The sequence below is a fragment of the Pezoporus wallicus genome, unplaced genomic scaffold (assembly GCF_028554395.1).
Source record: "Pezoporus wallicus isolate ANWC-B61680 ecotype Strahan unplaced genomic scaffold, APGP_CSIRO_Pwel_v1 contig_5261, whole genome shotgun sequence".
NCBI classification, from domain to species: Eukaryota; Metazoa; Chordata; class Aves; order Psittaciformes; family Psittacidae; genus Pezoporus; species Pezoporus wallicus.
This window is the reverse complement of record NW_026642423.1, coordinates 2,758,963-2,776,663: the sequence shown is the minus strand read 5'-3', so window position 1 is coordinate 2,776,663 and position 17,701 is coordinate 2,758,963. Positions and strand designations below refer to the sequence as shown.

General features: G+C 35.9%; 1 protein-coding gene across 3 annotated transcripts in view; it reads right to left on the bottom strand.

Annotated features, from left to right (window-relative positions):
- The window catches only part of MAP3K2 (mitogen-activated protein kinase kinase kinase 2), a 51,654-nt gene that overhangs the window by 17,512 nt on the left and 16,441 nt on the right, over positions 1-17,701 (bottom strand). For all 3 annotated transcript variants that reach the window (XM_057430002.1, XM_057430004.1, XM_057430003.1), the window contains 7 exons: positions 13,576-13,645; positions 10,561-10,679; positions 8,793-8,833; positions 6,081-6,180; positions 4,132-4,245; positions 3,372-3,468; positions 2,328-2,458 (listed from right to left, as the gene is read on the bottom strand). In XM_057430002.1, coding sequence (XP_057285985.1) covers positions 2,328-2,458; positions 3,372-3,468; positions 4,132-4,245; positions 6,081-6,180; positions 8,793-8,833; positions 10,561-10,679; positions 13,576-13,579 — 606 coding nt within the window. In that variant the 5' untranslated portion in view covers positions 13,580-13,645. The remainder of the gene's footprint in view (positions 1-2,327; positions 2,459-3,371; positions 3,469-4,131; positions 4,246-6,080; positions 6,181-8,792; positions 8,834-10,560; positions 10,680-13,575; positions 13,646-17,701) is intronic.

The window sequence follows — 17,701 nt, the reverse complement described above, 5'->3', positions numbered from 1 at the left end:
AATAATGTCAAAGAAAAAAAAGAAAAAAGAATCTCAAACGTGACAGATTGTGAGCTTACAATTTATATAGTTTCTGTAATGGCTCAAACTTTGCCAGCTAGGAGTCACAGAAACCAGCTGAAATCAAATACTCTAAAATGCTGTTAACATCTCTAGTTAGGACTCCAACTGAGTTACTTCTAAATAGAACTGAAGAGAAAATTGAAGGAGAAAGAGGAAGAATTCATAAAATACATAAACACACTCCGTTTTCCAAATAAACTAAACTTTCATGTGAAACTGGAGTTTACAAAAACATCAAAGACATATTATTTCCCTCCCAAACACATCTGATGATCTAGTAATCAATGTTCATGAGCTGTATGAAACCTGCCAGGTATCAGTCTGAAGAAGCCAAACCTATCTAGGCCAGATCCATTACATAATGAAAACAAAACTTGGCTTCTTAAACTCTAATCCAGAGAAAAAGAAATTGATTATCATGAGCATACTCTTGTTTACCAGCCATTTCTATGGCTGACATCTATTTTATCTCACACTACCTGTGCTAAGTTTAATGACAAACATCACTCCCTTCTCTTTTGCAGTAAAGCAATCTGAAATGTTTCACAGATTCATTTTGCAGAAGTGAAAACAGAATCTAAATTTTGAACTATTAAATGCGACAATTTTACCTTTTCACAAACAGAGAGGAAAGCTCATCTGTTGTCTTAAAATGAGTTGCTTCCTAAAATAAAGTTTCCTTTGGCTATTATATAAGATCTATTATTTTCTGTGAATTGAACACCAGTATTTTGCTGTAAATTGAACAGTTACCCTCCAATTTTTATGGTCTGTGCTGCATCTTAAAAGTCCTGGGCACATACTTTGCCAAGCACCAATCAACGACATCAACAATGCAGTATGTTAAAACTAGCAGACCATGACCCACTTTAACCCATCATCTCTTCTGCAGAGAAAGTGTGAGGTAGGCTGTCAGAGTGTGAATAGCTGGGCTCATGCAGATCAACAGGAAAGCAGAGCAAAGCCCTCCACTCAAAAATTCCCTTCTTGTCTTTGTAAGGCAGGCTGTGACAGATGTAGACAGCATGGTCAACACTTGCCAATGTGATTTGGCAACTTAAGGGAAAGGAAGCAAACCAAGGTTGTGAGTTTGTAACGCCCCAATCTGGCCCTTGAGGCTTCTTAGGTTGAACTATCCTGGCTTCCCATGAAAGTAACATTCCTGTATTTAAATACTGCTGACAGCTTACACAGCCATGCATACATGCCAGGCTGTAACCTTGAATACTCTGGAGTAAAAGGACACCCTGGGCTTCAGAGATCATCTGTCTGTCTGACCAGTGACCAAAAATTACTTTGCCCAGGCCAAAAGCAATCATTCCACTGAATGATCTGGGCTGGATCTGACCACATGGATATGCTAATGAATAGCACCTTGGTCTGGAAATTAGGAGATTCAGTCTCTATTCCCAGCTCAGTCATTAAAATTGTGCAACAAATTGCACAGTCTCTCCCCCTCTATTTTTATTCTATCATCTGTGTCTCATTTAGTCAGCTCATAAAAACCATTGCCTGTTGCCATTTGTGAATACAGCGCCAATGTCAACAAGAACTTAATGTGATTTGGGTATGCAGCCTTATTTTTTCTTCCTCCTTAAATAACTCTTTCTCTATTGCCAGTTCTGTGAGCCATTACATTCCTCCATCTTTTCCTTCTGTTTTTAAGGGCAATTTTGATACTCAGAGAGCATTTTATTCATGCTAAGTGTGCTGATGAATCCCACACCAATAATGCAGGTGAATAAGAACAAAAAAGCATACAGTGATCCTCACACAAAAACATGACTGTGGAAATTATTTCAAAGGTTCTTGGTACCAGACCCATCTCCATCCCTTTGCCTCTACACCACCAGAGTATCAACCCAGATCCAAACTCTTCTTTAAAAACTCTTCTAATCACCTGGGAAAGTTGTACAACTTGTCTTGCTTACAGATACTTCTCATTAAAATAAAGGGGGTTGTGTTTTCTAATGTAGACATCTCTTGCTGTAATTTATATCATTACCTCACTCAACTATCATGGAAATGAAGAATATTATCTTTCTCCTTGTAGGAAAATATTTAAATAACTGAAGAGACTTACAGAGTTTAAAACAGGTTTTATGAGACTAAACCATAATTATTTTAACCTTTTCTCACAAATTATGTTCTAGGGTTGTCACTTCTTAGCTGGTTTTTTCCAACAATTCCACACCCTTCTTGAATAGCAGTATTTAATAGATCAAACTAACAAAAACTTTAATTTTAATAAATCACATACACACCTGATCCATGCTTTCTGGAATGAATTCACCCTCACTGTTGATACTGGTGAAGGACCCATTTCGGGCCACCTGATGCAGCTCATCTGGAATGTATCCTGGGGGAGGTGAACTTCTGTCACGAGTATTAGAAACTTTTGAAAGAAAAGGGCTAGTTAGAGTCTCTTCAATAACCCAGAACCCAGGGGCTTTATTCAAATGCTTCATAGGCACTGAGCCTGCCTGGCTCACTGCTTGCTTTAGAAATTCCCCAAATGCCTATGCAATACTTATATATAGCATTTAAAATCTGTAATCCAGGAATTATGAAAAGTATGGAGCAGGGTTGCCTCAATGGCTTTAAAAAGAATATTGGTTCTATAGGAACAGAAATATAATTTCCCTCCACATCCAGCTGTGTGCATTTCTTCTTTTGAAACAAGTAAAGATCCAAACCCTTTCACCCATGTCAACTCATTCCTTCCAGCTCTTGAGAATTTCAATTTTTCCTTGTAGAATATTAGGTCTGCAAGAATATGAATACTTCTATTCATAATAAATGCATAATAAATTGTCTGAAAATTATTCATTAAACTCTCCAGTTTTATAATTAAATTTGGAAGTTAATATTACACCAGATTTTAAACATGAATAAACAAAAAGGTTATATCAATGCCAAAAGTATCTTAAAAAATGTTCACACATTAAGATGAAAAACATACAAGTCCTAAATTGAGCAAGGAAATTCACTGCCATATAAACTAACAGATTCTTTTTTCAGAAACTCTTTCCTGTTCCTGAAAATAAAAGGGAGTACTAACATCAACTTTTTGGGATACCCATCAGTTATCTTAAATAATTCTACATAGATTCATTTCCTTGGGATAAATATATATATATATTTAAAACACCTTTGACTAAAAATTCAAAATCCACCTCCCCAAGTACAACTCTATATTAGAATCACTGAGAAATTCAAATAGTTTGTGTTGATAGCAAGATCTTAATAAAGAGACTATTACAAAAAGAAAGGTTTTACAATTAAAGATATTAAAATATGTAGCTTACCTATTACAGACAATCGCCTTTTTCTGTCTGTCACAAACACTGTATTGTCTAAATCTTCCAGTGAGGGCAAGGGTTCGACATTATTTACACTGGGTGACTGAAAATGCATACATATTATAACCTGCAGCTATTACTTCATACTCCTAGCAATGAAAATACTCCACTAACTTTACAGACTTTGTGCAGCACATTCCTTTTTTTCAAGCAGTCAAAAAGCAGCTTGCCAATTTATATAAAAATTAATCTTTAGTAGCTCATTCTTAATATTTAAAGATCATTTTCACAATGTACTAGTACACAAATCCTATCAATACCATGGCCATGATGTGTTAGGTATTACCAAAATAACTCAGTATTTAGCCCATACTCCACTACTACTGTTTGCTACAACAAACATTTAACTTGCCACAAAGGAGCATCAACAACATAGGATTTAAGGAACAGCTTCAAGTAACTACAATTACTTAAATTCTATGTGCTTCTCAAACTTGTATCACATCATCATCCTATTAAGGAACACTTTTCTAACTATGTAGGAAAGGCAAACAAATAGAGAGGAAGGAATAGGATCTAGGAATAAGTTAAAACCAAGTCAATATAAAACACTAAGATACTTGAAGTGCACTGAAGAAGCAATCAGTAATATTTTCAATTAGAAAAACGTCATTTTGAAGAAAAAAATACAAATTTCTATATGAAAAAAAAATAAAATTTCTATACGAAAACTGAGGAAAAAGACATTTAGCACATCAACTCATACCTGTGTATTTCCATGTATTACAAGCAATATCTTGAGACTCTTCATATGAACGCTACGGTCAAGCAGTTCAACAGCTTTGTCCAGGTCATCCTGTGTGGTTAATGGAATTACAAGCTACAAAAATGGGAAAAAAAAACAAAAAAAAGTCTTAAACAAGACAAGATCTTAAACAAGGATACAAGGAAAAAAAAAAATCAGGAAGTGCAGAGAAACTAATAAACTGATTCTACCTTTCCTTTCATTCAAGAGAACTTGAAAGGAAAATGTATTAAATGATGCCCCAAGTTAGCACCAAAATATCTGAAGTTTAACCTTAACTCTTCCTTCTGATGCCTTCAATAGCACAGCATGGTGGAACAAACATTCACAATGAAAGAACAACCATTTTACATATGCACAACTTAATATCCTACAACTTTCACAGAAACATGTGCAACAGTGTCAATGTATCTGCCATTGCCTAAATTAATGCAAGTCTAAAATAAAGAAAGACCTATTTTGCAGGGCATAAAGTACATTTTTGTATACAGGTTTGAAGTTGCATCACTAAGAATTTCTCCATTGAAAAAACAGAGTTTTTAAGGAATTCTATCAGGCATGATGTGATTCACATGGAACAACTGTAGTCCTCACAAAACTCTTACCTGAATCTAATTAATAAGAATTAACTTGGCACACATGTATCTTTAGAACAGAAAATGTTATGCTGTTAAAGCACACTTGAGTTCTGTAACAATTAAAATTTGGCTTATGTTTCAGGAGCGTAAGTTATAATTTCTGCTTGTTGGAACAAAAGAACAAGGCAATGTAGTTTTAAAAAATGTATTCTACTTGTAATAGTCTCAATGTTGCTCAAACACAACATCAACTGAAATACAGTATTTTTATACAAAAAAGAAATGGGAATGGGGGATGGTCTTCATAACATACATACACTCTTCATTTTAAGTTGCAGTTTTAATGCTAATGACAGGTAATTAGCATCACATTTCTGAAAGGTTATAGGATTATTTGCCAACTAGTGTAGAAGTTGACATGCAGAAAACCTGCTTAAATGCCTCAAAACCTATCAGAGGAAGGAGCCGAGGTTAAAGTATCATGAATGGACTTTTCTTCTGACCAACCTAATCTCCAAAAGACTTGTGCTGGAATTCTTCATTTTGAGCATCAGTTTCACAGAAGTGCCTGGTAAGGTACTGAATAACCAACAAACAGCAATTACAGGCATTTTCTTCTGCAAAGATGCAGATCAGATGCAGCAATTATGTTGTGCATAACCAAGCACACATAATCCTCCATGCACTTTGCTGACTCAATTCAAAAACCAGAAGTAACTCCTAAGAAAGGATCCTGCATCTGCAAATGTATTTCCCATTACTGATTCCATCTCTACTTCTAAAGGAAAGCTGGAAGCAATATTGATCAGGCATAAGTGGCTTAATGGCACTGGAACTGTTGCCAAGAAATATTTATGAACCAGCTACTTTAAGAGGAGCAACAATTAAGCCTAGTTCTCCAATCTATACATTACTAAATGCAGCATTCTAGCAATTACTGAACAAGATTAAACCTTAAAGAAAAAAAAAAAACCACAAAACTATACAAGAAAGGATAAATGTTATTTCAAGTTTACAAACATGACAAAGCTCAAAGCAATAAAGACTTTTCCAAAGTGATGAAACAGGACTGTAGCAGAGCAGGAAGACAATTTATCCATTCCCAATCAAGTCTGAGAGGTAATTCACTAAGATATGACTCTTCTCATAAAACATTTCATGCATCTCCTGTTCATCCCAATTTAGACAAGCCTTACATATTTGAGAATACACACATTAGGAATCTGGGTTTTTTTGTCATGGGAGTGGTTCTCACTGCTTACGTGAGGAAATTTCAGCCTTAAAATAATCAATGTACAAGCTGCTGAGAACTTACAAGACACAGAATATTACCTCATTATTGCTGTAATGTAAATCCATAGTCTGTCCAAAGGCAACTTTAGCTTTAGCTGCAAGATCTTCAAGTTTAACAGGCCGTGGTAATTGCAGGATCCTGAAACACAATTCAAGTTGTAAAGAATTTTTGTCTGTTACTTATGAAAATCTGATACCTCATTACTCAAGAATGAGGTCAAAATTGAATTTATTACTGGGAAGACCATAAGAGGCTATGCTTTTATTCACTGACCTCCGTATTTTGAGTTATTTTAAAAAGGAGAGTAAAGCAGTGAGAAAGTTATAAGGGTAATCACACATAACATTAGATCTCACTATGACTATTTTACTTGCTTGAAAATGGCTTCTTTCTTAACCTAATGCTTTGCCTGCCTCCATTCCAGAGGCAAGTTCTTAGAAACCTCTAAAACTTTTTACACTTCAGAAAACTAAGACAATGAGTACCACAGACTGGCAAGCCTAAGTATCAGAAAATAATTACTCCTACGGTCCCCATTTTTGGGAAATTCAAAAGAGTATCTTATGTGAGGAAGGTAACTGAATGTCACCATTTTCACCATAATGAATTACATGCTTGAACTGCTGAGTCCACCGCCATCTGTGCTTCAAGTGTGTTTCTGTACGAATGGGGCAGTTGTAGGTCAACAATTCAGATTTTTTTATAACTCAATGTCTCACAAAATACATAACCTAAAACGCCTGTAACTGGCCTTTACTATAGAAAACTATTGTATTATTTGAGACACACCACCATTAAAGAAAAAACACTTTTAGAAGTGACTAACCTAGTGAGGTACATTCAAAAAAGAAACAGCACTCCAATTTTGTGAAGCAGAAAAGCTTTCATCAGTGTTTCAGGTAGTACACTGGTTAGGGAACAGTATTTCTCCCTGAAGTAAAGCTAGAAGCCAGGCCACTTGCAATTAAAAAAACCTATTATTATTTTTCAAAATCATAATTTTTCAAAATTATTATTTTTCAAAATTATTATTTTGAAAAAAGAAACCAACAAAAAAAACAAATAACCCACACCAAAAGAAAAAAAAACAAGAAAAACAAACAACCAACCACCAAAAACCAAAACTGCAAAAACAAACCTAAACCAAAATACCAAAACCCCCCACAAAAACCTTAAACCCCAAACAAACACCAGTTCTCACTGCAGTTAATTTATTTAGCATGCCTGGAGCTCTGCCCATCACACTTCCCACTCCTTGGTACAGAGTGCCATGTTCACTAGTGAAACAAATTCTAGAATAACTTCTCTCTTCCATTTCCCTTTTCAAAACTAGTGAGAAAGCCATTGCATAACTTATTTTTCTTGCATAATTTCATTATTTTATCTTTAGATCTATATGTTCAGGCAACAGAGTACTACAAAGCATGCTGAGCAACAAGCCCCTGGGCAACCAGGCTCAAATTACTTGGGACACTCCAAACCAGAGCTAGGCCATCAGGATAAAAGCTTGGGAACGATATCTTCCTATACACTTACTTTATACTTGCATTCATATTGAACTGATTAATTTAGTCCACTGTGAAAGTGAATTAACAAACTGCAAGAATGTACTGTCTGTGCAGACTGGCAGTGAGTAACACCTCTGGTTTATACTCACGCTGCCGCTTACTTCACATGAATTACTAGATAAGAGTCCTCAATTTTCAAAGCTTTTGAAAAGACTTATTTTCTCCAAATTACTCATAGCACTCAACCATTACCAATGCACTGTTACATGTTATGTTCACAAAAGTGATAGAAAGAAGCTGAAGAATGTTAATACCTAGGGAACTTAATGCTATTTTACTACCCCATGTAAAGACAGGGCACGTCCTATAATCAGCATATGATCTTTCGCACACTGAACTAGGGACTGCCCAGAAGCAGCATAGCATTCTGAAGCCATCCCAAGGAATTTACCATTTCCATTGAAAAACAGCATGACCAGGATATTATTTCCTGTTCAGTACACGTTTTCAAAGATCATATTCTATAACCACTTCTCTGTAGGTAGGTAGAAGATTTTATGCTTTCAGAAAGACACAGACAGAATGAGTTGCCCACAAATGAGCTTTGCACAGAATTGTAGATCAACTTCTGGAAAAGCTTTTGAGCAGCCAGCAAAGATATATATGGATGTTTGTATAATTTAAGCATGTACATCATTCACCTCCCATACACAAAATGAAAGTAAAAGCTGATTGTTCAAAATTATCAATGAAAACAATCTGAAGTCTATCGATTTTTCTATTACAGTTCTCAGACTGTTTTTTCCAAAGTACAATGCAATACTGGGCTTTAAGATACAGGCTTCTTATCCTGGGTGCTACAGTAACAATATATTATTGTGCATTTATTATGCACATGATGTAGCAAAAATATTTATTTGCTGGACTAGTCTTATTTGAAATCTATGCTAATGATCCAAGTGATTGTTCTAGGCTACAAACATCTATCTGAAGGGTAAAAAAATAAAGGATATTACATGCAACAGCTACAGTAAGACATTTCTGCATTTATGTACACTTAGAGCCCACATTTTAAACAGATTCTCCTTAAATTGTGTTCATATCCAAATTAGACTTAAGCTCAAATTAAATACACTAAGAGATCTGAAACACTTTGCACAGTTTATTTAAAACTTTATAAGAACACAACAAAATTCTATAAATAATTAAAAGGCAAGATTGTTTCCTGTGGTACCACCTTACCTTTTTTCACCTCGATGTTCAAATTTGACTCTGACATCATTCTGTAAGAAGAGACAAAGAAACCACTACTAGTTAGTTACTACATCCTTTAGTGAAGGTCATGAAATCACATTCAATAATCCTACATCACAAGTAAAATCCTTAAGCAGCCCATATTAATTTTCTGTCCTTTCCAATATAGCAAGCATTTTAACAAGCTACTTCTGCTAGGGTTTTCTGATAGAGGCTTAAAGTGCATAAGAAAAAAAGTTCTGAAGTACAACAAATTCTTCTGAAAGTAAAACCACTATTTTCTACCAATATATTTTAGCAATATAACAGATTCATTATTTCAAATTCAGCATGGAACTGATTACCAAAGAATTACCTATCATGAACAGGCAGGTAGGTTCTACCATAACAGGTTTTTATGTACGCTTCAGAGCTGAGCCTTCCAGGCTTGAGAAACATATCTTGTTTCATAAGCATTACCATAGAAACCCACACATGTAATTAAGCCAGCATTCGTGCAATCAACCTCCCAGTAACAAAGATACCTGTAAATATCTGAAGTTACATGGAAATAAAATTGTTAAAAAAAAAATAATCATAATTTTAAGAATCAAATTGTATTCACTATTGCAGGAAAAAAAAAACACAACCAAAAAAGCACTGAACCACAGAGATTATATCCAAATAACAATGTTGCATGTTCCAAAAGAATTAATCAATTCACAAGTGATTACATTCCAAATTCAAAAATTTAAATGACAAACATGTATCTCCCTCTTACCACTACCACATTTAAACTCGGAAACGGATCAACTGTTTTTCTTCTAAATTTCTAAACAAGTATTACGTTCAAATCACGTGGGATCAATATGCACGTCACTACACTGTTTAAAGTCACAGCTCAGAAGTGATTTAGATGACGTGAGCAAAGCACCATTGTGTTATATACTGAACTAATACAGCTTTTAAAGCACAGAATGAAAAAAAAAAAAAGCCATTGTTTTTTGACAGTTTAAGAGCCAAATATATTCAAATGCTCTGGCCTTCAACAGGTTAAAACAAGACTGCAAAAAGTGAAGTTTCATGAAATATTGGCCTGTCAATTAAATGACCAAATAAACATACAGGTAACTCAAAAGGGCTATTAGAATTTGGGTCAAAAAATCTACATCCTCTCCTAATTTCTCTATATAACAGTTCAAACATATCAGCTAAGTATTTACCACTTTTCTATCTGCGCGCAGCATCTGCAGAAAAACAAATACAGCTGAAAAGAACTCACATTTTCAGTTTATGAGCAAACAAAAAAAAAAAATCAAGGCCAAAGATACAGTAAATGAACGTATGTTTCTGCTGCTATACTGACATTCTTTTTTTAAGAAAAATCTGACAACTGGGCAATCTAATATATATATAAAATTCATTCTAACAATGCATTCCAAATAAGAGATACTAGAACACCTTGACCTTTTAAACATTCCAATACCTATCAAAAAACAACGAAAAATAAGCAATCTAATGTCAATAACGTCAAAATACTCCTATAATCTTCAATTTATCAGGATCAAATTAATTTAGGCAAACGCTATCATCTGGTCTGAAATGCCACCATTTCATTTTGCTGCTAATTTAAAAACCAGAACAAAGAAAATGGCAGTACATGTCAGAGACTAATAGCTCATTCTGGTACGCTCACTGGTCGGACAAGAAAAATAATTATGGAAGTCAAAGCAGGACATTCCATGTTCAATAGGTTAGTAAAGGTATTGAAGATTACCTGTTTTTTAGGTGAAGATGACTTTGGTTTTCCTGTTTCTTGCTGGGGCAATACAGGACGACTGGCCTTATGAAGCACAGCCAAATCCTGCATGATTGAATTCAAAGCTTGCTGCTCATCTGCTCAGAGACAGAGACCAGGTAAGAGAAGTGTAAATGGCTGTTAAATCTGAAGTGCGTTACTGTCTCATCTCACAATTAGGCAAACATTACACTAAAATCTAGAAGACTATATTACACTTTAATACATAATTGCCAAATTTAAAAAAATATACTGCCATGTTGCAAACATTTTAATTTTATTTATCATTAACAATGCTTAAGGAAGTAAGCAGCTCAATTAGTAAACAGACTTACATGGCAGGTTTAAAAAACTGAAGTCAGAACAGATTGCTAACTGCAAAACTTCAGGCAACATTTGTAAGAGAAGGGCAGGCAAGACAACAACAACAAAAAAAAAAGTTTTATCTCCTTTGTTTCGATGTCCATGGATCAGATGTAACTAGAAATCATGACCTGCCATCCCCCATTCATAAAATAAAAGCACGTACTTTTGAATCGTTTTGTTCTTTACTGAACTGGTACTGTCATGCATGTAGGAACTATATACAAACTCCCAGAAGAGCTCCTCATCTGTGCATGTGCTGACAGTTCATGAATTACAAAAAAAAAAAAAAAAAAAAAGGAAAAAAGGGGGACAAAAAACCCGACCCCAGAAAAAAAAACAAAACCAAACCAACCAATCAAATAAAACAAAAACCCAAAACTTCTCTAGGACTGCAAATATAGGCCTTTTTTGGTGGGCTAGGAAAAACAGGAGCACTGAACCCAGTGCTATACAGCTTAGATATCAAGTTCACACAAAATCATAAATCATATAATCATAGAATATCTCAACCTGGAAGGGACCCATAAGGGTCAGAGTCCAACTCCCTGCTCCTTGCAGGAATAGCTAGCCTCTACGAGAGAAAAACCTGTTTTACCCAGTGCTGCTCTCATACTTAGGGGCCATACTGAACATAAGGCACTTCTTAAACAATACAGAGACACCATTCCAACCTGTGGAATAGCTCTCTCCAAACATCACCTTTATTCAATATATAATGCATAAATTTCTAGAGACCCTCAGCAACATTATACTCGGAACATCTGGTGAAAAAAAAAACAAAACGCAACTAAATGTGCAAGAATCCAGCCAACAACTTTCCCAGACTTTGCAAAAGTTACTACTACAAATCCTGCCACACAACAACCCCAGAAAGTTTCAGTCCTCTATCATGTATGCTGCTTTTAGCAGGGTTGCAGCTGTATGTCCTCCGGAGCTTCCTAGGACTTGATCTCCACAGTGTGTTTGGTCACACAAGGTATCATGAAGATGGTGTTTGAAAAGCATGCTTAATTAGTCTACAAAAGACCTGATTTACTATAAAATTCAAACAAAAAATGCCCTCACTTTTGAAAAGCAATTAAAACTACAGTAAAGCAAAGACACACAGGAATGCCTCTGTTCATCCATCTGCCCACCATTAAAATCTGCTGCATCTGAGATGGACTGAGGCCATGCTAGACATGGTTTGCCCTGGATATGGGATGCTCCTTCAGGAAAGCACTTAGAAGTTCAAAATCCTGTACATCCATCATTAAGAGAAATCTGTCACTAATACTTTATATTAATTCCTTGCCACAGCAAAGCTACCATACTCAACATGCATCTAGAACTCTGGATAACAAAATTTATCGACAAAAGGTGTTGATTGTATGCCTTCACACTACTTCCCAAAGGATGTGTTTGTTAAAGAATTCCTAAGCACTGTGATTTACAAAAAACAGTATTTCTCAAACGTGGTCTTGAATAAAACTCAGCAAGCAAATATTTCAGGTATTCACCAGTGATGAGAACTCCTTCACACACTATTCAAATATAACCAAATATTTCTTTTATATCAGGAAATTGTGCAGTTCCAGCATCTAGTTTAATAGTTTCCTAACAGATCAGAAAGCTGGTCTGAAAATTATTAACTTCAATCATCACTCATGCTGTCTTTACTCATAACTACTAAGATGTGAAATCTATTAAAGCAAGTCTAATTAGCAATATTTAATAGCAGAACTGAAGGCATTCTTGCAACTCAGTTATTCCTTTTTTTACACTGAAATATATTCAAATCTTGCCACAATTAAAAGTTAAACTATTTTATGGTGTTACAGCCTATTCTAGTGCTGTTATTCCAGCAGTTGGTTGGAGGAGACTGAATTTCCAGTGGTCGCTCAGTAGCATATTTCATACAAAGAGAATCAAAGAACCGTGGCAAAGTATCTAAAGATTGCTGGATATCCAGTGTGACCCAGTAGCCATTTCTCTCCTACAAAATTTTGGAGAATATCAGAAATCTAAAGAGTGATGTATTCCTAGATTCAGCTACTTGATTTTTAAGCATGAGGTTAAGACAAATTAGTGTAACAATAACAGGTAAACAAAGGCAATACCAGTAACCATGTTTTGGTTGGTTTGTTAGATTATAATAACAACACCGTCAACTCACTAGAAAGCATGCACAACTTGAAAAATTAATACCAAATTTGAAGTAATATGAATATGCTACATATTTAGAAAAGCACAGACCATCTACACAGTCCTGCCTTTATACTGCAATGACACAAAGCAACACAATAAGATTCTTAATATAGAATTTGGGGGTGGTGGTGGTGGTGGTGTTTGTTCCAAATAACCATTACCTTTTAAGAGCACAGTAGATATTGCCCAGTACCCTAATACCATGAATCTTATTTTACCTGAATTTTTAAGTTACCACATAGTGAGGGAAAAGTGCTATATTCCAATAGAAAAAACACAGAAGTATTATGAAAGGTTGAACACTGCCTTTCCCATACACATTGCATTGGGTTTCACAGCAAAAGCACTTATTTCCTAGGAATGGTATTAATGGTTCTGGTCTTCAACAGAAATCAAAAGTGTCCAAATTAAATTTTTCCTACACATGACAACAAGACATACCCATAATGGCAGTGAGTCTGAAAACTTGAACTTCAGGGAAACTGTTGCTTCATTAGCATTATTCTATTTCCTAAAATGTAAAAATCAAACACACAGTTATTGAAGTTGTCAAAGCAATGTAAAACAGTCAACTCTTCATTGCTTACAGTAAGGTTTTTTAATATCCCAGATATCAAATATGCATATTGTTGTGAATTAAGTTGTGCTAGCTGAATTTGTTTAACATGTATAAACTACAAATAAGATTGCATATGTGGATAAGACATACAGAGAAAACAGATATTGTCCCCAAAGCCTCACTGGGCTATCAGCAACATATACAGGCTTTCAGAAGACACAAAGCCCAAACTAAACATTCTTCTAGACTCAAGATGAACCTCCAAATGATGATTAATAGCTTAATTAGCCATAACAGTGCTACATGGGTTACTCACTAGTCCAGATTATAAAGAACCAATTCCTTTTCTACAGGTTCCTGTATCTGGTATACAAAGTTCTGTGTTTAGAACTACATATATTTCATATGTATTTATTTATATATATGAAACTCACAGTACAAATCAAGAATCATCAATACCTACTGATTATATAAACTAGAAAACTTTAATTGGTAAGGTTTTTATAATGATAATGCAAGAGCATTACACAGATACCCCAACACCCCTGAAAGCAAATACCTCTGGAATATAGAGGGTATTAACTTTTTGTATACAATATAGAAGTTATCCAGAAAATCAGAAACACAGGGAACACATTTATGAACAAACCCTGTCTGTCACAATATCTTGAACACCAGCCAATTAAAAAAAAAACAACAACACAATAATTAAGGGCCAATTAAAATAATCTTTCAATGAGATTCTATTACGGTGCTTAAGAGCAGAAAACTAAACACATATCCCTAAATAAACAATGAGGTTTGTTGTAATCCTGACTACCAAAGGAAGAATCAGAATTTTTAATCCAAGATCATGGAAGGTAACTCTTCAATTTTTTAAGCAGTCACTGTGACCAAGTAGGGAGAGTCTATTCCCCTCTCCCTCTTCTCGGCTGCAGTGGACTATTCATCCTTCTGACTCAGAGAAGAAAAATCTACCCTGCTCTGATAACACAGATGATTTCCCTGCAAGTTCATTCAAAAAGCTAAACCAACAGAATGACCCTTTTTTGTGTGTTTTCTCATGGTTTAGTTCCTTGCCAGTGTCATATGACCCATGACACCAACACAGGACCACCTTTGGGAGCACATGCTGAGAACAGAGGGGAGGCAGGCAGCTTTTTCAGCACCATTCAGTCAGGCTTACTTGCTTTAATATTCTGCTAATTTTCTAGCTAATAACAAATTAGTTACAATTTTCCAAAGGATTTCTGAGGATCTTCATTTAGGCATCTAAGAGTTTCTGGCACCATCTCTCTTACATAGTGATTTCATGAAAACAGCCTTTTCAAGCAATATTTATTTCATCAGTGGAACTAGAAAGCTTTAAAGTACTTCTGGCATATTTTTCAGAAAGAAATTTGGACTTCAGAGGCATAAAAAAAAGTCTTTCCTATATACTGCTTTTTAGCTACATATCAGAGGACTCATCTACTATTGAGTATTTCAAGCTCCCAAGTAGAGATCAGGCTTTCAAAGAAGATTCAGAGGTCCCACTCTACAATCAGAAATCAGTTCAGCTGAGAGTGCATGCAAGAGAGCACATTAGAACTAAAAGCTGAAAATATGATTCAAGCATATTCCGAGTTACATACTCCCAAGTACATCAAGCACCTCAAAACAGTACCTGAAATAGCTTCCAAGTGTTGTGGGAAAGAAACTCCCCTCTAATACTTTGTAAAGTATTGAAGCCTGCAAGAGTGAGTTTAGTACATCTGGCCTGAGCTGCCCACAGTCTCAAGACACAACCCCAACTTTTGCTGCTAACATGATCCCCAGCTTCTGTCAATTAAAAAAATAAAAACAACAACAAACAAGCAAACAAACAAAACCAACAAAAACAAAACACAACAAAAAAGCAAGCTGCTATGGTACACAAGATTCCAGGAAATCTGACTTACTTTGCAAACTGGGATTACCTTTAAAGTCTTAAATACCACTAATGTTTTTCCCCACATCTGATTCGTTGCATCTTTTTCATCCCCAGGAGTCAAAAAGGTAAACCAGAACAGATGTTCAGTTATTTCCTTTGCCATGTTTTTTGTATCAGCAGTACTCTTGGAGAATCTTCCACAGAATTATTCACTAAAGTCCCTATAAAACACGTATTTAATTCTGTGCTGGATCCAACTGTCTTAGAATGTGAGATAGTGCAATTTTATAAAATGCATGATTTAATGAGCTGTGTTACTACATTAATCATAAAATGTGTTTCATGGCTTTGGATTAATTACTCTGTAACACTTCCTTGTAAGCATTTCAGAGAAATACATAAGTCCTGTAAGACATTTTAAAACTTCCGCCACACTTGAAGAAAGTTAAAAGAAGTTGTATCTCCAAACAAAAATACCCTAAATGTTCTTCCTTAACCTAGCTGAAATAACCATATGTGGAAGCTCAAGATATTTGAGCTACAGGGGTCATAAAGGGCAGGCAAGTTGAAGAAGAAACATAGAATCACAGAATAGTTAAGGCTGGAAAGGACCTTAAGATCATCTAGTTAAAACCGCCCTACCATGGGCAGGGACACCTCACACTAAACCATCTCACCCAGACATCTTAGGAAAAATCTTCTGCAAGTTCCTCCAGCTAAAAGAATTCATTCTTGGAATCACAGAATAGTTAGGGTTGGAAAGGACCTTAAGATCATCTAGTTCCAGCCCCCTGCCATGGGCAGGGACACCTCACACTAAACAGTATCACCCAAGGCCTCGTCCAACCTGGTCTTGAACACTGCCAGGGATGGAGCATTCACAGTCTCCCTGGGCAACCCATTCCAGTGCCTCACCACCCTAACAGGAAATAATTTCCTTCTTATATCCAGTCTAAACTTGCCCTGTTTAAGTTTTAACCCGTTACCCCTTGTCCTATCACTACAGCCCCTAATGAAGAGTCCCTCCCCAGCATTCCTATAGTCCCCCTTCAGATACTGGAAGGCTGCTATGAGGTCTCCACACAGCCTTCTCTTCTCCAGGCTGAACAGCCCCAACTTCCTCAGCCTGTCTTCATACGGGAGGTGCTCCAGTCCCCTGATCATACTCATGGCCCTCCTCTGGACTTGTTCCAACAGTTCCATGTCCTTTTTATGTTGAGGACACCAGAACTGCACACAATACTCCAAGTGAGGTCTCACAAGAGCAGAGTAGAGGGCCAGGATCACCTCCTTTGACCTGCTGGTCACACTTCTTTTGATGCAGCCCAGGATATGGTTGGCTTTCTGGGCTGCAAGCGCACACTGAAGCTGGCTCATGTTCATTTTCTCATCGACCAGCACCCCCAAGTCCTTCTCCACAGGGCTGCTCTGAATCTCATCTTTGCCCAACCTGTAGCTGTGCCTGGGATTGCTCCAACCCAGGTGTAGGACCTTGCACTTGGCATGGTTAAACTTCATCTGTGGCATCTCTCATTAGAAGAACATAAACTAATGAGTGAGCATCTATCTCTTATCCCTTCTACTTCCTTCTTATAATAATTAAAAAAAAAAGAGAGCAAAAAACTAGAAAAACTGCAATTACATTTCTCTGTGTACCTCAGGGACTTCTCACTTTATCATCCCTTTTGATCAAAATTCTTTCTATCAAAAAAAAATATAATTAATCACCAACTAAACTTCTTAGCAAACTTTTTGTTAGCATTTAGAGCGACTCCAAAAACAAGCTAATAACATTAAAATGATTCTGGTTTTAACTGCTCATTTTTGCAATGGACTGTAACAACAGGGTGGTGGTGGGGAGAAAGCTAAAAAAGGAAGCTGCCAAAAATATTTTTTTTCTTTAAACAAAAAAATATTCATTCAGTAGAAAGGGAAAAAAGCATACCCTAAGCTATGGTTACAAAGGAGCATTAGCAAAACACACAGCAAAGTAGATGACAATCTAGAACAAAAAGAAAGCAAAACAGAAAACTGGAACTCAGAGAAAGACTCTGGAGAAGAAAAGGCAGCAAAATATGAGAGCAGATGCAAAGGTA